Source organism: Primulina tabacum, chromosome 5 (genome assembly GCF_025594145.1).
Source record: "Primulina tabacum isolate GXHZ01 chromosome 5, ASM2559414v2, whole genome shotgun sequence".
NCBI classification, from domain to species: Eukaryota; Viridiplantae; Streptophyta; class Magnoliopsida; order Lamiales; family Gesneriaceae; genus Primulina; species Primulina tabacum.
The window spans coordinates 422,355-445,715 of NC_134554.1; the positions used below are offsets into that span (position 1 = coordinate 422,355).

At 35.9% G+C, this 23,361-nt stretch overlaps 3 protein-coding genes across 3 annotated transcripts; 1 reads left to right on the forward strand and 2 right to left on the reverse strand.

The window, feature by feature from the left end:
• Positions 1 to 130: 130 nt before the first annotated feature.
• On the reverse strand, positions 131 to 7,023 carry LOC142545139 (uncharacterized). Its single transcript, XM_075652131.1, has 13 exons — positions 6,754 to 7,023; positions 5,430 to 5,604; positions 5,086 to 5,169; positions 4,370 to 4,611; positions 4,009 to 4,252; positions 3,227 to 3,306; positions 2,790 to 2,874; positions 2,053 to 2,184; positions 1,871 to 1,984; positions 1,366 to 1,413; positions 1,083 to 1,167; positions 650 to 700; positions 131 to 565 (listed from the first exon to the last, which is right to left on the reverse strand). The coding sequence occupies exons 1-13, from the start codon at positions 6,897 to 6,899 to the stop codon at positions 471 to 473; spliced, it is 1,581 nt and encodes a 526-aa protein (XP_075508246.1). The 5' UTR covers positions 6,900 to 7,023; the 3' UTR covers positions 131 to 470.
• Positions 7,024 to 11,953: 4,930 nt separating this feature from the next.
• On the forward strand, positions 11,954 to 14,610 carry LOC142545142 (RNA-binding protein 2-like). Its single transcript, XM_075652135.1, has 6 exons — positions 11,954 to 12,112; positions 12,858 to 12,970; positions 13,055 to 13,358; positions 13,715 to 13,776; positions 13,951 to 14,032; positions 14,323 to 14,610. The coding sequence occupies exons 1-6, from the start codon at positions 12,043 to 12,045 to the stop codon at positions 14,433 to 14,435; spliced, it is 744 nt and encodes a 247-aa protein (XP_075508250.1). The 5' UTR covers positions 11,954 to 12,042; the 3' UTR covers positions 14,436 to 14,610.
• A 118-nt stretch (positions 14,611 to 14,728) lies between these two features.
• LOC142545141 (peptidyl-prolyl cis-trans isomerase CYP57) lies at positions 14,729 to 22,997 on the reverse strand. The gene is made up of 10 exons (XM_075652133.1): positions 22,694 to 22,997; positions 21,255 to 21,433; positions 21,065 to 21,166; positions 20,838 to 20,935; positions 20,594 to 20,735; positions 19,975 to 20,194; positions 17,661 to 17,691; positions 16,563 to 16,755; positions 16,015 to 16,152; positions 14,729 to 15,307 (listed from the first exon to the last, which is right to left on the reverse strand). Exons 1-10 carry the CDS (start codon positions 22,911 to 22,913, stop codon positions 15,167 to 15,169), a joined length of 1,464 nt encoding a protein of 487 aa, XP_075508248.1. The 5' UTR covers positions 22,914 to 22,997; the 3' UTR covers positions 14,729 to 15,166.
• Positions 22,998 to 23,361: the final 364 nt, after the last annotated feature.

Consider the following 23,361-nt stretch of genomic DNA (forward strand, 5'->3'; position numbering starts at 1 on the left):
AATTTGTAATCGTTACAAGACTATAATTGTGTCACTGGACCAAACATAAATTCATTGCTAAGTTAATAAGAAAAATTAATCCGACACCTTCAATTATAGTCACCGAGTTTCTCTGTTCAATCTTCCAGGATGAATAATTAGAACTCCACTAAATGTACGAACCAGAAACTATTGCCACAAGAGAGAGCAATTTCAAATGCCAACCTGGGCAGCCAGAACCAGTCTCACACACCCTATACTCTCAACACCTATTGCACACTTTTATCTAATCATAAAATCATGTTCATGTCCTACAAGTTCATGCATTTAATACTGTATGTACACTTGATGATGGTTCTGCAGAATCAGAGGCAGTCATCTAATTCTCCCATTGCGAAACATGAAGTTTGGGGCGAGAACCCTACAAATATACAGGCATACGCCGCCATTGTTTGTGAAGTTCCCCGATTTCTTAATCATGGGGTTTGTTGTCATGGAGACGTCATTATATCATCCATTGATGTGAGAATTCGTGTATCGGATTCCTCAGCTGTTTCTTTTCTCACTTGGCTTTCCTTGAAATCACCTAGAAGATATAGGTAGTAGTGAATTAGATTATAAATTAAAACAGTGTAGTCGTGAAATTGAGCGTCTCTAAGAAATGCCTCACCAAAAATTGTACCAATTGATGGCCGACTTGGTGACATACTCCTTGTATGATCTGCAGTATTTCACAGCTTAAATGAGAGCAGGAAAAGTTATGGAGTACTCTTATCTGCCGTTAGCAATCTATCTCTTTTGGCAGAAACATGAATTCCAAAATCCGGGTCTCCATATTTTATCGAAGCAACATGATAATGATGTACTGCACTACTTTTTAGATAAACAGGAAGCTAGAAGCCTCTAGAATCACACCAAAGCAAGAATCTAGAAGTTCAATATTCAGCTCAGGCGGTTTACGATCCTTCATAATTAAAAATTCAGAGGCGAAAGCTCCAGACATGCAGCAAATTGTAATGTACTTAACAACGGTATACCAGATGCCCCATCAAATATGAATATTTAATTTATTAGTGCTGATGAAGTATAATGCAAACCCTGACCTGACGAATTACGCAGTTCCTTGACAGCATCGAAGTTTTTGAAGGTATAACCAACAAAACTCAAGTCCTTTGGAGAAAGATGCATCTGTTAGATGTAACAAGAAGGGATGAGGGATTTTTACATAGATCACAATCATGTTTACACGTAAAATAACTAAACTACGCTAACGGAGGCTACATATCCAGTTTGCATAATCAATATGAAGTACATAATCTACAACAGCTGAGTATCCTGCAAGTACAAGCATAATAGATCAAAGAAAATGAAAGAAGAGGGAAACACCTTTCGTGAGGGTCCTGAGCCATATCTTGCTGGTGTTGGAGTATCCAACTGTTCAAACCAATGAAACAATTTAATTAACAAGGATATTCAAAGAGCTAGGATAAAAGATTTAATGCCTTGGCATGAAGCAGAAAAAATGTCCTCAAGGACTCAATTACAGGCGCTAAAAATTCACAGGTGCTCAGGGGATGGGTGCAAGTTGCTACCAAGCAAAGACACTAGGATAAAAGATTTAATGCCTTAGAGTGAAGCAGAAAAAATGTCCTCAAAGACTCAATTATACAGGCACTAAAAATTCACAGATGCTCAGGGGATGGGTGCAAGTTGCTACCAAGCAAACAATACTTAGTACACCCCAATGCCACAAAATAAGAAAGTCAAAGCTGCCATGATGGCAAGAAGCAAAAGAACAAAAACTAGCATATTAACAATAACACTACTGCAAATCTACATATTTTTTCATGACCCGCTACTTAAACGCATGAAAAAAAAAATTTGAGCATACTTCATCAAACTTCATAAAATTCTGGGTGTCCAATTCTCCATTAACCTCTGGCTTAAATGCCGCTTCCATTTCATAGAGTTTATCCCATTCAATATCTGTGAACCAAGGGTGTGCCTGCACAAATTAATTGGTGTTGTGTGAGAGAGAAAGTATACCGAAAGCTAATTTTGTGCAAAAAATACCTTTATCTGGGCTACTCCCCCAGTTCCAAGCCTATGTTCCACATCACAGAGTAAACTACAAATGAGATTTTTTGCCTCGGGACTTAATTTGGTATCTTCCGGAAATTTCAGGTGATTTCTCCAATGAACAATCTGTAAGCCATTAGTGCACTATGAGAGACAATAGATTCAAAAATAAGCCTCAATTTTTGTGGAATACCTTGCATGCATTTTCATATATTAAACTTATGGACACAAGCAGCTATCAACAGAAGATTGTTGATCAGACTCTGGCAAATGCTCAATAAGTTAATACAACTCAACAGTAATCTTCAGTTTACACAGGAATACATGACAACTACTTTGCATCTTTTCTAAGAGCTGCAGTAAACAAATAACAAATGGCTCATCGTAATGAGGATCCTGTAGAATGAAAGTTATTTCTAATTTTCGCAGCAGTGTAATGCGGTCCATTATCATGACAAGTGCCAATCAAGCTAACAAGAAAGCTCCAACGCAATTTTCCGGTACAGGATCTATGTCACTCCAACACAAAATTCTATAGAACTGGCTGATGCACCTTATAAATAAGACGTCTATTTATGGGTTAAATTATACCCAAGAAATCTGAAAGCCAAGTGCTTACGTGTGATATATATCCACTGGCAATATTTACTAGATTAGTTTGGTATGAGAAGTAGATATGAAAATCAGGAAAGAAACCAAAGAGTGGAATATATTAAAATTAATATATGCACCTTTCTGCAAGTCGTCATTGGGTCATCAGAATAAAAAGGAGGGTAACCAACAAGCATTTCATACATAATTGCACCCAGTGACCACCTGCATCCAAATGTGGTGATTAGCATGTCAAGTTACAAGCAAATTTCATATTATTCCATGTCAATCAATCCAATTGATGCATCGATGAGAATGATACAGATCTGGATTCTAGAGTGAACATCTTCCAAGACTTGATCTTAAGCATCAAAGAGTTTAATGCACGTTGCAATATGTGTAGACTGGCTGAAAAATACTCATGCAACAGCATATCATCTAAAATCTAGGTAAAGAATCCAAACATAGTTTGACCAATGATACAAGCATATCGGAGTTGTAAGCACGTAATGTGAGTCACCGCAAGAATGACGAAAGTGTAACTATAAACAAGGAAGGAATGGAGACTTGAATTTACCAGTCACACTCCACTCCATATCCCTTCTTCAACAGCACCTCAGGAGCAATATAGTCTGGTGTACCCACAGTTGAAAACGCCTAGAAGAAAACAAAACATATATGATAAAACAACAAGGACAGTAAAGCACATATTATAAGTTACCAGTTGGGTACGAGTGAGTGACAGAGACATGGTGCCTTTTCTAACCTAGAGAAAAGTATGGAGTGTTGCATTGCAAACCTAGATACTAGAAGAAACTAATGAGAATTCCAAGGCAGGATCAACAACAAACTCGCCAAAGAAAATGTTCAAGGTTAAATGATTTGAAGGGCCTGTTAACTGTTGGTATCTCTGGGAGTTTAAGTCAATAGTGGGTATGACAGGACTTATCTGTGTGAAATAATTCGTACTGAGTAATTTTCAAGAGAAAGATTGGTTAAAGAACATGGTCCAGGAGAACTTAGAAATTCCCCCACAGTAAATTGTCTCCACCCATTGAATGACATCAACCAACACTCAAGTGAAAGAAGCATCAAAGCAACCGGAATGCCATCAGCTTCAGTTTTGGAAATAAGAGACATGTATCGGCCAAAATATAGCACGGCCGCAAGCATATTAATTCTAACATATGACTAAACCAAATAGATACTATGATGAATAAAGGAACTACAGCCCAACAAATCAAATTATCAGAGTGGTCCAGACACAAACACTAAAAACATAGAAGAGCCTTCTTTGGAGTAAGAGTCTCTCATTCAATTACTTCATAAAACCTCTGAACTCATTTTATAATTTCTTACCAACTTTCTCCTATTCATCTGCCAGTGATGAAGTTGTTCACGGGGGCTTCTCCAATTACTACCATTGGCAGCATCAGGAAAGCGGCTATCAATATTTATTGGTTCCCTAATATCTTCATCACCCATGACCTCATCTTCATTCACAGTAGATAAAGTTCTACAATCAAGTGGCTTGCAAAGACCAAAGTCTGAGAGCTTCATGTGACCGTTCTTATCTAAAAGAAGGTTATCAGGTTTAATATCCCTAAAGAAAAATTAAAAAAGGATAGAGTCAGCAGGACGGATGCTCCTCTAGGACTTAAACAAACTAAAAAAATTGGTATAGAAGGAACGGACATGTAAGATTTTAGATCATAAGAACCTGTGAATATAGTTATGCTTATGAATGGACTCAATGGCCAGGACACTCTGAGCAATGTAAAATTTAGCCACATTTTCAGAAAGTGTGTCTTCCCTCATGAGTAAAGTCATCATGTCGCCACCAGGGAGATATTCCATGATAAGATATAAATACTCGGCATCTTGAAAAGAGTAGTACAGTTTGACAATGCAGTGGCAGGCCACTTCTGCCAAAAGGTTTCTCTCTGCTCTAACGTGTTCCACCTGTGCAGCATAGAATTTGTGTGAAGTGTCGAGCTGCTGATGAACTAGATCTGCGAAATAATGTCTAAAAATCTAGAACGTGCTTAAGCATTGAAACCTCGAGAGATTAAATAATGAGCTTTGTAACTGTAAAGAACCAAAAAACATGTACAATCAGACCAAAAAAGACGCTTAAATCACAACAATAAAAGCAAATAAAAATGAAAGTAAACAATTACTGGGTGTATCTTCGACGTTAAAAGCCAAAACATCGAGATCGATTCTGTGGGTTGTTGATATGATAATAGCATAATTTTTCACCCAGACAATGGCTAAGAAATATAAATAGAATATAAAAAGTGAAGCCACATCTTTTTGGCTTCAAGCCAACTTCTCGAATTGGATTTAAAAATGATTTTAAGGATCCAGCTAAGATAAAAGCAGCAATATAAGATAATGGTAAGAGAAGTTTGATTTGTTTACTGATTTACTCACCTGTCCTCTCAACAGCATTTCAGATTTCTTCAACTTCTTCATTGCATAAATATTGCCAGATTTTTTCTCTCGGCATAAGCGTACCTGTGGTTTTGAATTTAATCATCGGCAAAGAAATCTAGATAAAATGTGTTAACACTAATCCATTAGACTTAACAAATTAAAGATGTTGAGCAGCCCAACAGAGTTTAGAAGTCATCGTGACAACTAAAAGACATAAATCCATAATAAATAGGCAAGAAGAATTTATTATTTGTTAAAAAAAAAAAATTACATGAACATTCAACGGATGGAAAACCGTTAGATATTATATTTGAAGAGAAAAAAGTGTGCAAATCACAAACCTCACCAAATGCTCCACGTCCAATGATAGTTAGATGATCAAAATCTTCCACACATATTTTGTTCCTCCTCAATCGCATAAATTCAGTTTCCTTTCGTTCTAAATCCTTTAATTGGTTCATTTGTTCTTCTTTGGGGACGTCCGAAGAAGCTAACTTTCTTTCTAATACCCATCGTCTGAAGCAAAAAGTAAAGAACACAAAAGGTCAAGATTTAGCTTAAGGAAAAACCAAATAAGCAACTGTGTCGATTCAATTTCATCAGCATGAAGTCAAAAAGATAAAACTTTCCATAGTTTAGACTGTTTCATAAAGCACCTTTTCCAGAAGGTTTCTAAGAAATCAACCCTAGCCCAATACATTCGACAAAGTAAACATTGAAACAAGGATCAACCAAGGAAAAAACTGTGATTTCTCATATATCTACGTGCTGAAATAATAAGTCTTCATCCCGCATAAAGCATTATGGTTGCATCAGTACATCATTCAGTGAACCTAAATTTTTTTAACAGATTTGTAAGAGAAAAAATCATATTCTAATAGACAAACATATATAATAGCATGTTATATGACGGAGTCAACCGGGTATGATGGTGTAGTATTCAACCACCTGAATTTCCTGCCACATTTAGATCCTAAAAGTCATAATGCCGATGCTTTTCTACATTTCCTTGATTCTTCCCCCGAAAGAAGGCATCTGACTTCAAATAAATTAGAGAGGCTACATGAATTATGGAATTTAAACATTCTGAATCGTAGTTAGCAGCCTGTGGCATTATGTTGTATAATATAATCAGAAACCATGGCTTACGTGTTGCTCACCCAATCCTCAAAACCTCTCATATTGGTTCCTGAACTCTCTTATTTTCAGTCGATAAAGCACAAAAGGCAAACAATCTCTGGTGATGACCCAACAAATTTTCAACTAATAAACTGAGCATCTTGAACTGCCTTGTAGAACTGATACCTCACCACTACGTTGATTTTACCACAAAAAATAAAAAAATAAATAAACGATGGTTTATTGAGTTAAATACGTATCGTAGATCCCATCATCTTAATGACAATTATAGTTTCAGCTAATTCAGTTACAATGCTTGGATAAATTGCTAGGAAGATTGACCATAAGGAATTACTTGACCACAAAATTCAACTTGATGCGAAAATAATCTTGACTGACTCCAAAAAGCGTGAAGCTCAGACTGATACCCAATAAAAAGGGAAGGATCAAAACAAGAAATAGATCTTGTAAACTTAGCACCAAACTCACCGCATTTTTCAAGCCTAAAAGCTGTCACTTAACACAAAAAGCATCTCAAAAGTGTACCTTTCTTTTCGTTCCTGTATGCTTTTCATCTGATTCTTGTAGTGATTCTCGATAAACTGTTTGGCAGCAGCGACTTTTTCCATAGTCAAGCTTGAACCCAAAATCTCTTCTTCGTATCCTCTGCTACTCTTCTCTTCCTCCTCCATTTTGATCTGGACTAGATTTCCGCTACAATTGTCCCACACACACACATATGTATGTATGTATGTACATAGTGTAGTGTGCTGTGCGCTGTCTTTGCTCAAGTGGCTGTGCACTGGAACAACGAGCAAAAAGGGTAACAGCCCCGCACGGTGTCGTTTCATTGTACTTCAACAACTCCCTTATTTCATTTTATTTTTTAAAAAAAATAAATTATTTAATTAAACAAATAAAAATTGTGTCCAGATTTTTTATATAACTTTCACACCTAAGTTTATGTTGTGTTAGGTTGGATTAATTTGAAATATTATGAATTTCGATTATAATTATTTATTAATAATGAATATAATTTTATATTCATATCTTATTTATTTACACGTTAGTTAAAATAAATTTTAAATATTTTTATTATTTGATGAACTTGAAATACATCCAATTTAACATAAAACACGATCTAAAACTACAAAAATATAATTGAAATCTATCTATCTAAATATAATTCACGGTAAAAAGTAAAAATCTCAAATTCACAACATATATTAAATCACACACTTTTATAAAATTTTATCTACTCAATTATGTTTTTCTTCACAAACTGATATACCTATTTATAGAATTTGGAAATAACTCAAAAATAAATATATCATTACGTACATTGATAGACGTGGTTTTTACATGTTTTAGTGCATTTGTTTGTGTGTGTTTGCATGGTGCATGTGTTCATTTCATTTACATTTTGTTCACTTTAGATTAACATTTGCATTTGATCACGTCTCACTTGTGTGTGAAAAATTTGCAGAAAAAATGACCGAATATCGAATCTGGAGCAAAGTGAGCAAGCCAAGAAGAAAATGGCAGAAAGGCCGGCGCTCGGGCGGTAGAAAATTACCGCCCGGGCGCAAGAGATGATGATGTCCAGAAAGTATGGCGCTCGGACGGTGATTTTCTACCGCCCGGGTACGAGATTTAATTTCCGAAGCCAACTTACAAAAGACTTGGCGCTCGGGCGGTAATATTCTACCGCCCGAGTGCGAATGCCACATATCCCAAGAAAGATTACAGAAGGTATGGCGCTCGAGCGGTAATATTCTACCGCCCGAGCGCCACTTATTTTTGATAAGATTTCTTGTCCGATTCCCTACCTTATTTTGGAGGAGAGGATGATATGGAAAGGGGGAGAGGACGTTTTTGAGGGCATTCAGCCTTCATTCATCAGCGGCCACAAGCTTTGGAGAGGATTTTTGCGCTTGGATTGAAGATTCGAAGCTTTCCGAGCGTCGTTCTTCGCAATTGTCGTCAATTCTAGTATTTCTAATTTAGTTTTTATCTCTTAAACATTGTTGCGTTTAATTCAATCATGAATTCTAGTAGCTAAACTTTATTATTTGTTGGGATAAAAGGGGATCATACCCCGAACTTTGATTTAAATTAATTTATATATCGATTTTTTATGTATTCTTGATTATACTATTGTTTTATCGTGTTGTTAGAGCGTAGCTAACTTTAACAACATTTTATATTGCGAGTGAGTTCGAGAGAATAACTTGTGATAGGAACGAGTAGTATAATCCGTGGATCTACAATTTACATAGACATATGAAATTGGATACGCGCCGATAGTCATAGTCCTAAGGGTCGAAAACTAGGAGATTTCATAAATCGACATGCAATTCACTCTTGATAAAATAATTAAAGATATTTAATTACTTCATTGAGTAGAATTAGTTTGGCATAGCTCGAGAGAGTGTGTTTAATTGAATAGGAAATCCTGTCGGAAGCATATAATCAATATCGAACGAATTAATTAATTAACGAGGGGTAGGTGAACCGAAATTCCCAACAAATTCATTTCTTATTGAATTTTACTCAACCATTTTAGACATTATATTTAATTACTTGATTTTGAATAATTTTATTTGCATGTTTATTTGATTAGAGTAGTAATAAAACAACCAATCAATTTTCGTTGCTAAAAATTTAATAACTGAAAATAATAATTGTCAAACACAGTCTTCAGTGGAACGATACTCGTACTCCGGTACATTATACTATTACTTGACATCGTGCACTTGCGATTAATTTTTGAGCATATAAAACCATATTTTTATTAAGGATTTCACAGTGCAAGTTTTGCTCGATCATACATCATCACATACTAATTTACAACTCTTATTTTTCAACACTCAATATATTATTTTCAACACTTCCCCTTGTGATGATGATCATGATGCAATGATTATCGTGATTACGTGTTTTTATAATGTCTCGTTAAAAACCTTACTATGAAAAACTCATTGGGATAAAAAATCATAGTACGGAAAAAAGAGTGCAATCACGTAAACTCTCCTTCATGTTAACTCGAATAATTCTTCACAACTTTCGTATATTGCGCATCCTAATATTATATATATACTTTCTGAATATTGCCATATAAAGTGTCTTTGTGAAGAGATATGATGAGTTTTCATTTGATTGAATTTGACAAGTATTAATATATTTATTTTTCTCAAGCTCTTGGGTGAATGCGGAGAACTTAGGAGGAATATGTTTAGTTTTGTCATTTTTTATGTATCTTTCTTTCATTTGAGTAACACGTGCAGCATTATCTCCATATAGTGTCACAGACTTCTTGTCGAATGATAATCCTATGAGATTTGGATATGTTCGGTAATTGATTTTAGCCATACACACATTTACGGCTTGCTTCATGTAGTGTAATAATCTCAGCGTGATTTGATGAAGTTATTACGAGTGTTTGTTTCTATAAACGCCAAGAAATTACAGTGCCTCCACGAGTAAATACATATCTGGTTTGGGAACGTGCCTTGTATAGATCAGATAAATACTCAGCATAACCAATTATGTTTTGATTGGTATCTTTTGAATACAAAAGTCTCAAGTATGTCGTTCCTCGTAAATAACGAAATATATGTTTAATTCCGTTTCAGTGTCTCTTTATTGGATATGAGCTAAATCTTGCCAATAAATTTACAGTGAAAGATATATCAGGTCTTGTACAATTTGTAAGATATATAAGAGCACCAATAGCACTTAGATATGGTACTTCTGGACCAAGAATAACTTCATCATCTTCACATGGACGGAATGAATCATTTTATATGTATAATTATCTAACAACCATTGTAGTACTTAAAAGATTTGATTTATCCATATTAAAACGTTTAAGGATCTTTTTTGTATAATTTGACTGGTGAACAAATATTCACCATTTTTTTGTTCAATTTGCAAACCCAGACATATGGAAAATTGATTCCGCAATTTTATTATTTGAGTAAGTAATATTGCAAATGCCACATTTCGAGTTGATAATAAACATACATGTGACCATCTGCTGGAGGCATCGATCAATACCATAAAATATCTAAATGATCCATATGGTGGATGAATTGGCCCACTAATATCACCCTGAATACGTTTAAGAAACATAGGTGATTCAGTTTGGATTTTAGCTGTGATGATCTTATAATAAGTTTTCTAAGAGAACGTATTTTGTGTTGAAACTTATTATTTTGAAAGATCTTCTGGTCTTTCAGCGGATGACCATGTGTATTTTTTATAATTCTTTACATCACTTTTGAACCAAGATGTCATAAGATCGTGTTGATTATTATTGAAGAATTATCAACTACCATGTTTGATTCAATTAAACTTATATGTGTATAATGCAATCCATTAGAGAGCATTGATAGTTTTTCAACCACATATTTCTTTCTTGATTTATATGTGGTAAGAAACATATATTTCTCATTTCCTTCATTTATTGTATGTGTATCATATCAATGGGAAAATATGTCATTAAAAAACTCAACAAATTTTTTTCGATTGTGGTGAATACAAAGCATCATTTCTCAGAAATTTTGTATCATTAAGTAATAAAAAAATGTGCTTTGCAACAACTTTTAATCAAGTTCACGGGACCTGATATTGTATTCACCATTGTTTTTGTTGGTTTTAGTTCCAAGAAATATCTTTTATCTCGGAGAACAGTGTGCGTTGTACCACTATCAGATATGCAAACTTCAATGGGATTAGTTCTTTGTTTAACTTTGTTCATGGCAGTTTCCGTATTGGAATTTCAAAAAAAAAAATTTCAAAAAAAAAAATTTACTGACAATACATATGTAATTTATTGAAAAATATGAGGCATATCATAATTATACAATAAAATATTAGCATATGAGCACATGAAAATAAAATATTTTAATTTTCAATTCCACCAATATATTGATCATTTTCAGAAAAATCATTCAGAAAATCTGCAGCATCAAAATAAGTTGAACCACTTAAACAGTCACTTCGTTCAGTGAAACTGGTCTCCTTAACACTCATGTTATCATGATGCCTTTTTAGTGGGTAATTTATGATGTCCTTTTGAGATGAATTATAGAAGTAACTATCTCGATTGTTTTCAAAATCACAGTCGCGACGACCTCAACCACTTCCACGTTCATGCCCACGACCTCGACCAAAACCTTGTCTTTGATTTTGATTTTCAGGTTTAAATTCATTTTTACTTACAACATTTACTTCTGAAAATGCTGTTGATCCAGTGGGTCGGGACTGATAATATCTCATTAGCAGCTAGTTGTTTTTTCCGCCACAATAAGACATGCGAGAAGTTCAGAATATCTCGCAAATCCACGCACGCTATATTGTTGCGGTAAAGTTGTATTTGATGCGTGAAAAGTAAAAAAATATTTTTTCAAGCATTTCTGATTCCTTAACCGCCGCGGCCGACCACCCCCTCCTTCTGCCTCCGCCGCCACCTCCGATCAGCAATCACACCGCTGGCCGACCACCACCGCCGCAAAAGTGGAAGGACAATTTCGTCAATTCATCAAAAGATTATTATTTATCTAATTCTTAATAATCATACTAAACATAATATTATTTTATCATTATCTATTTCAATCATTCTTTTTATCATTTATCTGTTAAGCATTCTATAATCCTATCATTTAATCCTATCTTTTATGTATTAATCATATCATTTAAATCAAACATAACTTTAATTTATATTTATTGGTTCAGACAGGAATAAAATTTTTGTTAAAAATCTACGAAAGCCCCAAATATTTCAAGAAAGCCCAAAACTTTTAAAATTAATCTTTTCTGGTTTCTTGCTGAATGGCGGATCCTTATTGGAGATATGCCGCCGCCCGCGCCTCCGTTCCTCCTCCCGTGTCGTCCGACAGAGGTTTGTGCTTCCTGCTTTATTTAGTACCGTGTTTAATGCTTTATTTAGTATCGAATTACTGTTTCTTATAACCTGCAAATTTCCTCAACAGTTCAGAGTATGATGATGAAAAGAGGGCGAACATGAAAGGAGAGAGAAATTCGATTTTTTTAGAGCGATTTTTTCTTGCGTAGACGGTTCTTGAAAATGCAAATAGCATTTAAAACACGGTTTATATATTTATTTTGAAAGTGATTCAGAGACCCCCCATGATAGATGTTTGCAGATGTATGGTAGAATTAAAATACGTGTGCCTTAGGCATGTGGGAGGACCATGCAAAGAGGCGATAGAGTTGGAGTTGTTGCTGCACAATTTACATCTGCTATCGCAATTTTTTTAGTGCTGAAATTTTGCGAAAAGACTTTTTATTTGTTTTTGTTGTTAACAGCAAATTACTAGCCTTCTGTAGAATTTCTTCAGCTAATACTCAGCAAGATGCTAGTTAGATGGGATAGCCAGTTATGAAAAGTACGACTCAACTTAATAAGGAAGAAATTTGGAAGTTTTTCTGCTCATTATTTTTTATGAACTTGAGCCATTGCTAATGAACAGCTATGTTTCATCTTGCTGAAACTTGAATAAAGTATATTGTGCAAAGTTTAGTTGTGTAGTCTGTCGCTACCTCGTGAATAATGTTTTATTTTCTTCTTCTGCTTTTCGTTTTTATGTATCGTTCGCTGTAGTTTTATAGTTTTGCTGTGACAGGGAACATCCCCAATCCAAGCTTTCCAGGTTTCTTACTGCCCGAACAATCAACAATGAGTTCTTATAATCAATATAACCACAAGATTGATTCCTTGGATTTTCTCCAAAAAGATGTGAGATTTTTCGTGTCTTATAAGCGCCTTCTTTTATGTAGAGTACGTAAGAAGAATAACTGTTGTTTTTTGTTTTGGATTTAGATCTTACCATCTCGTCCTGGGTGTTTAGGCATCAATGATATTTCTACTATTCGTTCTGAGCGTGGTGCCAGTGGATTGACTGCTGGAGCTAGCATTAGAGGCAATCCATATTCTTTTGATGATCCAAATTTTCTAGGCCACCGTAGAGATGTTAATTCAGGCACTGGTTCTGCCATCCCCAATGTGAATTATGAAAGGCCCAATTCTGTGAGGAGCTCTGATGGTCCTCCGGTTCCAGGTGGACAGTCAAATGTTCTATTTGTAGACGGGCTTCCAACTGACTGTTCAAGAAGAGAAATAGGACGTATCCTTGCTATTTTCATACTGTTCATGCTTTTCCTTGTTTTATGAAACAGCCAACGTCCTGATCAAATTTTGTCATTTTCCTCTTCTCCAATTATATAGCTACCATGGATTAGTGTCCTTGTGGTAGCTGTACACATAGAATGCAAAGATGTATCATCTGGCTTCTTGTCCATTCTTAGCAGTTGGTAAGTGTAATTTCCTGCTAACAATTGTGTGTGTGTGTGTGGAAATTGAAAAACTCAACTTGTTCCAGTCTAAGTTCCTCGACTCGCTGCCAAAAATTGTGTGTGTTTATGTGTGTGGAATGGAAGCTCTCAACTGGTTCCAGTCTCAAGTTCCTTGACTCGCTGATAGATATTTTTCGACCATTTATCGGATTTAGGGAACTTAGAGTCGTTCACAAGGAGCCAAGACGTGTAAGTTTGCCACTTGTTTGATCCTGTATCAGGATATCAGGACACGCCATAAATTTTGTTGCAGGATGTTAAAACAGTGGCTTAAGTCTATATTCATTTATATTGACATCAATGCTAATGTTTTTTTCTCTTCGTTTATTTGGCTATTCTTTATTGCCAACAATGTCCTGGCAGCGCGGAGACAAGGCCATGGTGCTCTGCTTTGTTGAATTCACTGATGCAAAGTGTGCGCTTACTGCTCTGGAAGCCCTTCAAGGTGAGAGCTTAACCACATCCAATTTTGTTACATTAAAGGGGAATGATCCACGGACCTCTTATGTTAAAAAAAAACATTCAAATGTGAATGAAGTTCATCATCGACTTAATTTCACACTTGTTTAATTCAGCTACTTCAGATGCAGTTCGTGAATTCAGATATCAGATTTCATCATCTAATCTCTAATTAATTTAAAACAAATCGATTCTTCCAATGTCATGGTTGCCTTTTTTTGAAAACTTATGATGGATGCCCATGTTCACGCCTTGGTAAATCTATTGGACTTGCAGGTTACAAATTTGATGACAAGAAACCAGACTCTCATATTCTAATAATCCATTTTGCGCATTTTCCTTTCCGCTTACCATCTGAGGGAGAAGAGCGACGATTTGGAGGTGTATGATAAGACTTACCTCCAAACACTGAAGATATTGCCAGTATATTACTCCATTGCATTTCTTGCTAGCAATGCTATATTTTCTTGAATTTAAAGATGTCTTTAAAACGGTCAAACGCCTCGATGTTGGGGCATATCTTTCTTTGCATGTTTTTAAGGTTCGATTCACTTAGCATATTCATGACTCGTACGCTTTTTTTTATTTTTTTGTTAAAACCAAAACTTTTGAGTAATCACGGCCACTTTATGGAAATGGGATTGAAGGTCGTATTAGCTTTTATTACAAGCTGGAAAAAACACGGCTAAAAAATACTTCATAGAAATCGCATGTTAACAACTATCAGGAGTACAAGTTCAAGCAAGCAAAGTCAAATGGCAACTTGAGATCTTCCGTACAGGACACACGATTAAATACAAAGGTTCTTCTGAGTAGGGACTTACGGTAATTGGTGGTGTACTTACATTTAACCTAAAATTTGAGTTTTACGGTTTCCAAATTTTGTTTGTGAGCGGCTTGTGCAATTGCACGTTCCAGTTGGATTTGGCATGATGGCTCATGTGAACGTACTCGAGTAAAACACACCTGGAACTTTATGTTTGGTAACTGACGAACGAGGCCTCTGCAGTATAACTACCTGAAACATTTCTGAATGATTGCACCACAGCCGTGCTAACATTTCTGAAAATTGTGACACCCCATCAAATGCATGTCATACATAAGAATAAGTGAACAAAGATCAAGTGAGTGATTTCCCAGCCCATTCTCGTTGTCTTCTCTTTTCTTTAGCCTGCATTTTGTTGAATTTCTCTTTTCCCTTCTCCAACAGAGGGTCATGCACCACATAATCGTTAGGATCATCACTGCGTGACATATTACCCTGCATAACGACACAAGTGGAACTAATTCATCTCACTCACGTGACTTTCAAATACACAAATCCCGAATATGTATTCCAGGGTTTATTTCATCCTACCCATGTCGATATTGCCCCCATGATAGGATGGATGACCAAGATTTGCTCATGCATATATAGGACCCACTTTTTTATTTGAAATTGTATGTGTGACAAGATCTTACCCGTTGAAATGAAATGAGAGTAGTGCCCACATAGGTAGGATCTCATTAACCGTATTCCAGTGTGCTTCCACATATTTGGTTGTACTTAAACATGGAAAACAGAATCCGTACTAATATTTTTATTTATAGGAAGGATAAAGATGGAAAAGGAAGGGGAGACAATCATGGGCAGATCAAATCTCCAGTCATTTGTTTTCGAGGAAATGTTTTTGAGTAAAACTTTTTGCCATCAAGGGTTAAAAAAAGAGTATGAGAGATGTATGAATTTCTTTGTTGAAAGAAACATTTCCTAAGATAATAAAGCAACTAAACTTTCTCGCCATTGCCCATTTGCTATTGATGAAACTGCTGAACAATTGAGACTGTCGGAAGATCCAAAAGAAAAGAATTGTAAAAATGACAAGATACTGCCGAAGGGAGCAAAATTGATTTAATTCAATCAGAATATATATAGTAGCTGTTAGCAAGCAATGGGTCCACAACAGCATGAAGTGAGCTGAAGAATACCTTGCCAGGCTCAGGAGCAAACTGCAATGAAACTCCCATCCAATCGGTCGAACCATCTTCGCCACCAGCATTTTCATCAATAGATGATTTGGATTTGGTTGAGACGGCTGACTTAAACTTCTGAAGTTTTGCTAGAACCTAGCACCCATAAACATGAAGTAGATCAATACCAAGCTTTAAAACTAAGGGAACTACCGAAACTGGATGAGCTGAAGCCTGAAAGGTACTAGGCATCCATGCAGTGTGAATGAATTATGGGCCTAATCTCAAACAAAAAAATTGTCTAGATAAAATTCGAATTCTATGGCATGTGTCGGGGGAAACAGGATGAAGTATTGCTTAATTTACCTAGACCTCAAGGATCTTTAACCAATAAAGAAATTCACTGGAATGCTAACGACTCAAACATTATAAATACCCATGTCACAATATTCCCTAGAAAGATGATTTGGAATAATAATCTGTTTTCAATGGAAGAGTCATTTATGCAGGAGCAAAAAATCTAATGAAAATATATGCAACAAATATAAGAGAATTTAAAAGCATACTTCATCTTCGTGTCCTTGGCGCCTACGTCTCTTCTGCTTTTGCAACTGTCTCTCTCGTTCTGCTACCCCAAGCAACAGTGAGTCTGAATCAGCATTAGCCAAGCGTTCAGACCTTGCTTCTGAACCTATTCCTTTTCTCTTGATAGACAACTTATCCAGCATTGGTTTATCATCATGATTTTCAGCATCAGATCTGGTAAATACAAATTTGAGTTAATAGTCTCAAAAGGAGGATAAAAAAATCGTAAATACCTGAAGTGAAATGAACACCACAGGTTAAGAAAAATGCACACATAGCATTCCAAGTTAATAGTCTCGATCCATCCAAAGGAGGATAAAACATGGCAAATCACTGAAGTGATATGAGCCGGCGCAGGTTAAGAAAAATATACACATAGCGTTCCATACACATTTAAGGTCATGGTTCCTGTTAGGTTAGTCAGCAGCTCCATCAGAAGCGAAAAACTTCTAGCTATTTATCAAGTTTGTGAAAGAATGTTCCATGAAGGTGGATTTTTCAGTCGATCAAATATAAACTATGCTGCTCCTCATTCTGCTATTATAATTTATATGGAAGGATATTGGTTGGACTCTTTAATTCATATCGTAAAAAGTGAGTTAAAAATGCACCCCAAAAATCAAAATGCTTGAGCTAACAAGCTCAGACAAAACATAGATGCACATTTTTTTTCTATTTCACTAGTAATGCAAAGGAAGAGTGGTCGTCGGCAATGGAACCAGTTATTAGCATTGAACATTGAATCAAATAAGAGGTGAACAAAGGAAGAAACCAATATTAAGTATCATCCTCCTAGACCATCTTCTGAACCTTCCAACAATACCAGTATCACAGTTGTCAGTCTGATCTATAGAGTATCACAATCCCATAATGTTTACAGCAGCTTTATCCCTTGACAGCATGTATCACCCGTATTGGAAAAAACAGATAAGGACATTCATGTGTGACATCAAATATGCCATATAACTCTTTCAACTGGAACGTAACTAAATATAGGTCCATGAGAAAGATGCATAAACTTAGACAGCACAAGAGCATAAACAGTGGACATAACTGTTCAGAAGGGTTAATATTAATACCTTGGTGGAGATGTCACATGATTCCGTGGACCTACATGCCAAAACAAGCTTGGATGATTAGAAAGACTATGCATAGTTGCACAGATGAAAATATAAAGAAGATAACATGCTACCGAAGAAACAAATAACAGTTCCATTACCCAGTAGCAAACAACAATTATTATTTTAACCTGCAGGATTACCTGGTTGAAATTGAAACACTATTAAATACAAAAATAGATTTCCGTAGGAAAAGGTATAAATAAAGGCATTAAACCACAACCAAGCTGCGTGATATGTGCATAGGAAATTGATTTGGAGCATAGTATCCTGATGTTTATTACCAATTACAGAAGCCCTTGAGTTGCCCAGGATTATTGGGAAAACATTTTGGTTGAAAAACGTTGTTGACTTGTATTTAACTGATCAGCCAGCATCACCAGGAAACAGTTTCGTTTAAAAAAGTTGAAGCATTACATTTAACTAATTCCCCATATATTATTAACTTAAATCAAGAATAAAACCATAGAATAGCCAAACATAACCAACACAAATGCAACCACAGACAAGTTCACAACAATTCATTGTCCACACAGATGTCAGTGAGCAGAAATGTCATGAACCCAGATAAGAGGCCAAGAGAGAAATATTTACACATAAGGGTGAAGATATATATATGAATTGTGCACAAATGCGTAATTTTCTGATAATGCATAAAGAAAAAGAAAAGCCCCTGTAGCACATGAGTGTTTTTCACAATAGCGTTTTTTTTATCATTTTCCAAAACAATGGTGAGTCATGAATGTAAAAAAAAATTAGAGTAAAAGTTTGCATAGAAGATTACGGTATCATTTAAATAATCAAATTCCTCTTCATCCTCCTCAACTATATCGTCGTCGCCGTCATAGGGGGAAGATTACAATAAAAGTTTGCATAGATGACTTCTGAACTTTTTGATAAAAAAATCTTGCAAAAATGAGGGACAATAAGGTTTTTTTACATCATTAAATAGTCAATGGCTTTGCTAATTGAGCTTCAAAATTAGTTGGACTCGAGTTAATTTTTATTAACCTACAAAATATGTAGCGTCCTTACCCGAGCCACTACTAAACAGACTAATAAACATGCAACATGTCCTCGAGTGTCTGAATAGTCCTCTCAGACTGATCATCGATCTCTGGATGATAGGCAGTACTCAGACTCAATGGTGTTCCAACGCTTTTTGAAAACTTCCCCAGAACCTTGAGGTAAAGCGTGGATCTCTGTCACTGACTATACCCGTGGACTAACCTTAAAGAATCACCAACTGTATGCTAAGTTGAACAAGTGCGAGTTTTGGCTCGACAGAGTTGTCTTCTTGGGACATGTTATATTACTTGCTCAACTGGTACCAAGTCTCTTTGAACTATGTACTTATGCCAGGAGGTCATGGGTTCGAAACTTAGGGAGGTATCACTCCACCAACATGGTGTAGAGAGTCCTATGAGTAATGGCGAATGTGGAAAGCCCGTGAAAGAAAAGGCCCCAGTGGGAACCCAAGATGGGACAAGGCCCCCGAGGAAACCCAAGATCGGGATAGCCCATGGTTGTTACAAAAAAAAGCGTCTTTTTATTGTAACGACCATGGGCTATCCCGATCTTGGGCTCCCTTGAGGGCCTTGTCCCGTCTTAGGTTCCCACTAGGGCCTTTTCCCTCACAGGCTTTCCCATGCGTCACTACTCATAGGACTCTCCACACCAGGATGGTGGAGTGGTACCTCCCCAAGTCTCGAACCCATGACCTCCTGGCATAAGAACATAGTTCAAAGAGACTTGGTACCAGGCCCCAGTGGGAACTCAAGACGGAAAAAGGCCCCCGAGGGAGCCCAAGATCGGGATAGCCCAAGGTCGTTACAAAATATCAGCCCACTTCTTTAAAGCGTATGCTTCTGCGCCTCTCGGATGCCTCATGCTTAGGCAGAGGCACACCCTTTAAGCGCTTGTTTCAATTGTTGCTCCTGGGTTATCGGTGCGCGCCTGGCTGTGCACAACTTTTAATAAATATGCTCTAACGTATGCATAAACATTAACGCGGATATTGTAATTTGGGAAAAGCTAATGAATGTCTCAACCAGAAAATTAATGATGAACTGTACTAAATGGCACGAAGAGGAGCAAGATTTTATTTTATTAGTGTTTTTGTCAGGGAGGACTCTTTTTGAAAGTTGGAATCGAATAATACACAAACTAATATCTCCTTCCCATCAACCTCATAATAAAATGAAAGCGAAGTATTTGCTTTCGTGTGGTGCTAAAAAGAAAATCATACATAAAAAACTACAGATCGTTGGCTCACCATTGGGAAACTCTTGCTTGGTCGACAAATCTCCGAGCTCCTTCCTTTTTCGTATTATCTGTTGACGCATTCTTGCATCAAAGCTAATGTCATACTCATCACTATCATCAGGAGAATTAGGAGGTTTAGAATCTAATTCTCTGTGGTACTCCATCTTTGAGCTTAAAGCTTCTCTGACAGTTAAGTGCACCTCCTTTGCTTTCGAGACCTCACCTGAGTTCTGTAATAGTATACTGCAATAGATGATGCCTTGCATATAATATTATTAGGCTAAAATGGTCGCTTAGGAATGTGCGCACTTGAAGCTTTTGATCAATATCAGGAATTTTCATAACATGATCACCAAGATTTTGAACATATGATATTGACAAGCAGAAAAATAAGATACTACTGCGAACAACTAATAATTATGTATCAAATACAATTTGAATAAGGAACTATATTTAAATTGGTGCAAAAGAAAAAGGTGGGTACATGTGTTTATTTCAGATTTCTTCATCTATAAGCTCAACGAAATTGTTTAAATGTTAGATACTAAGCTCACACGCATACCGATCCACTTCAGAAAGTAAAGTGCAGTACCAACAAATCAGATATTCTACCAAAAAATAATCATTACCAAATTATCATCATGGTTTTCTTCCTTCAGGAGGCGGGGATCTTCCAAAACATCGTGACTACTTTTTATCCTTGTATTGAAAGCTGCCAGTTCCTTTTCCTCTTCCTCAGCTTCTTCTCCAAATGAAAGCAGATTCAGTTTCCTGCACAATCGATAACAAGAAATTAGCATACCAAATAAGAAAAATCATAAATCTGAGAACTATACAACATTACTGAATGGAATGAAAGGAAGCGAAATCTACTTAGTAACTTTCTGCTTTAAGTCCTTCTTTTCAGATGATAGCAATGACTTCGCAGGGGCGATCCTAGGGACAATGTCGTTGAATGGATTCCATAACACCTAAATAGAGATATCGACAAGGAAATTAGCCATCACAATTCTCAAGTCAAGAGTGTACCAGCTGGAATTGATGGCAACACGCACCAATTAAACTATTGATGCACTGTATTAACAAGAGTCACAAAATACCTCGACGGAAAGTATTTTGGGAAGAGGATCCAATGGTCTATCATCTTTATCAGTCTCCACTTCACCTAACTGTAAGAGATTATATACTGAATCTCCGGTTACCTATGCAAAAGTTAGAAACACCATCAGCTCCAGAATTGCGAGTAGTCAATTCCACTCATGAAACATAACCAACTCAAACAAATTTTACTTTGCCAAATATTGTGTGTTTCTTGTCAAGCCAATCGCAACGATCCAAAGTAATAAAGAACTGGCTGCCATTTGTATTTGGCGAGCCAGCTCCAGCACATGCAACCAAACCCCTATGCTTGAATCTTAAACGTGAATGAAACTCGTCAGAAAAGACACCACCATAGACGCTCTCCCCACCTGAGAAATAAAATACATGAATAATTCATGGAAATAAAAAAAACCAGGTTCGAATCAAGAATCAAAATAAAGCACAATCATGATTTTAATTTTGTATTTCCAGGAAAGAATCTAATCAAATGTTAGTATAACAAGAAGTGTGCCCATACTAAATTTTATAACCAGTGAAGCCAATATGACTGAGAAAACAGGATTCGCTTGACCAGTGAAAACCGCAATTTCCCAACAACACCACCTGAATCAATGCCGTGAGTTAGATTTTTTGCAAACAACAAAGTATGGGAGCAGAACATAAGAAATGGATATTTCAGATATCCTTCAAAAGAATAGGCCTTTTTCCTTCTATAACCAGGTTTATTAAACCAAAAAAGAAGCCTCAAGTAGAGCAAAGACACACTTTATATGTTTGTGTCACGGAATCAACACTCCAGAATTAGCGCTGAATTAGTACATTATCCGTCAATTTTAATTCCATGAGAGCAGTTCTTGCAAACTAGGAGAGAGTGATTAACTAAACTTACTTCATACACGTAATAAGCTACTATATTTTATAAGTTGTTCTATGAGGAAAGATCTTTATTATTCAAAAATAAGCTATTAAGATGTTTTGATAAAATAATAATGGAGCTTAAAAATATTGATATGTTTACATCTAACTATTACAGTTTACAGTATTCTGTGATTTTTTATTTCATATTTACCAAAATGACATGATGTTATAAAATAAAATAATGAAGAAATTTATTTTTTAATTGTTTTTCATATATAAATTAGTATTATAATCATAAATATTTAAACTAGCTTATAGAATATTATTAAAAATAATTAAACGACAAGTTTTTTGAATACATAAGAAAAAATGGTACGTGATTAATATTATGAATAATTTGTTCGATTAAAAATGCATGAATAATCGTGATGTATAATTCAATAAGCTGTTTGAATTCGCACCATTTTCCCTCAATCCCAAGCTACTTTCCTTCTCTTTCTCTCTCTATTTTGGCAAAAGATTAAAATAAGATGTTAAAAATTAGTTAGAATGACACAACTTCTTTGAATCTGTGCTTTAACTCTGCCGCTAATTTTTCTAATCTTGTAAGCTTTTCTAAAATTGTACGAAACATGGTTTAGAGCTTTTAGGTTCACAGCTAATAAATTGTTTTAAATAGATCGTCTCTAAAATACAAATGAGAAACCAACTATTGTATGCAAAACATAGAGCTATACAATAATAACCCCTAGGTTTTGAAAAGTAATTACCTTCTCCAGTGCCGGTTGGATCACCACCTTGTACGAGGAAGGACTTAATCGCACGATGGAAGACGGTGCCATTGTAATAGCCTTCGAGGCACAGCTGCACGAAGTTTCGCACGGCTTTTGGCGCCTCCTTGGGCCACAACTCGATGTCCAGTGCGCCGTACGACGTCGTCAGTATCACCTTCCCCTTTGTCGGCGGTTCCAAAACGTACACCGTCGACATTTCTACACAAGCTTCGACCCGGATTATTATGTGCCAGCGAGATGGGCTGTAGAATCATGCCCCGAATTTTGGGGTTTTTGGTTTCACATATACTTTTTTTTTTCTATTTGAAAAAGCAAATGTTTAAATGGGCCAACAGCCCAAAATAGAACTTAATTTACATTGCAAAGTCTCTTTTCAAAAAATGAACAAGTTTGATTTTGTTTTAATGAACGTGGTAACATTTAAAGATTTTTTTTATTAAGATAAATAACAATATTTTTATTTATATATTTGTATTTTATAATTATATTTTATAAATAAGAGTTTGATACGTGCAATAATTGTTTATGTTTGATAGAGTGATCGAACCGTGTTACTTGAGCTGCTATGCAGTTTAAAAGCTTTGAGTTGCATCGAACCGTGATGCTTGAGCTGCTGTGCAGTTTAAAAGAATTGAGTTGCACTA

Bases quoted from the DNA above. Each gene is read 5' to 3' on its own strand.
- LOC142545139 (XM_075652131.1), bottom strand. From the start codon at position 6,899: ATGGAGGAGGAAGAGAAGAGTAGCAGAGGATACGAAGAAGAGATTTTG. The intron at 5,605-6,753 runs GTACACTTTTGA...TTTTTGCTTCAG, and splicing joins ATACAGGAACGAAAAGAAAG to ACGATGGGTATTAGAAAGAA. The intron at 2,875-3,226 runs GTAAATTCAAGT...ATTTGGATGCAG, and splicing joins TATGGAGTGGAGTGTGACTG to GTGGTCACTGGGTGCAATTA.
- LOC142545142 (XM_075652135.1), top strand. From the start codon at position 12,043: ATGGCGGATCCTTATTGGAGATATGCCGCCGCCCGCGCCTCCGTTCCT. The intron at 13,777-13,950 runs GTAAGTTTGCCA...ATGTCCTGGCAG, and splicing joins TTCACAAGGAGCCAAGACGT to CGCGGAGACAAGGCCATGGT. The intron at 14,033-14,322 runs GTGAGAGCTTAA...TTGGACTTGCAG, and splicing joins TGCTCTGGAAGCCCTTCAAG to GTTACAAATTTGATGACAAG.
- LOC142545141 (XM_075652133.1), bottom strand. From the start codon at position 22,913: ATGTCGACGGTGTACGTTTTGGAACCGCCGACAAAGGGGAAGGTGATA. The intron at 16,756-17,660 runs GTATTAATATTA...TGTATTTACCAG, and splicing joins CATGTGACATCTCCACCAAG to ATCTGATGCTGAAAATCATG. The intron at 15,308-16,014 runs GTATTCTTCAGC...GTCGTTATGCAG, and splicing joins TTGCTCCTGAGCCTGGCAAG to GGTAATATGTCACGCAGTGA.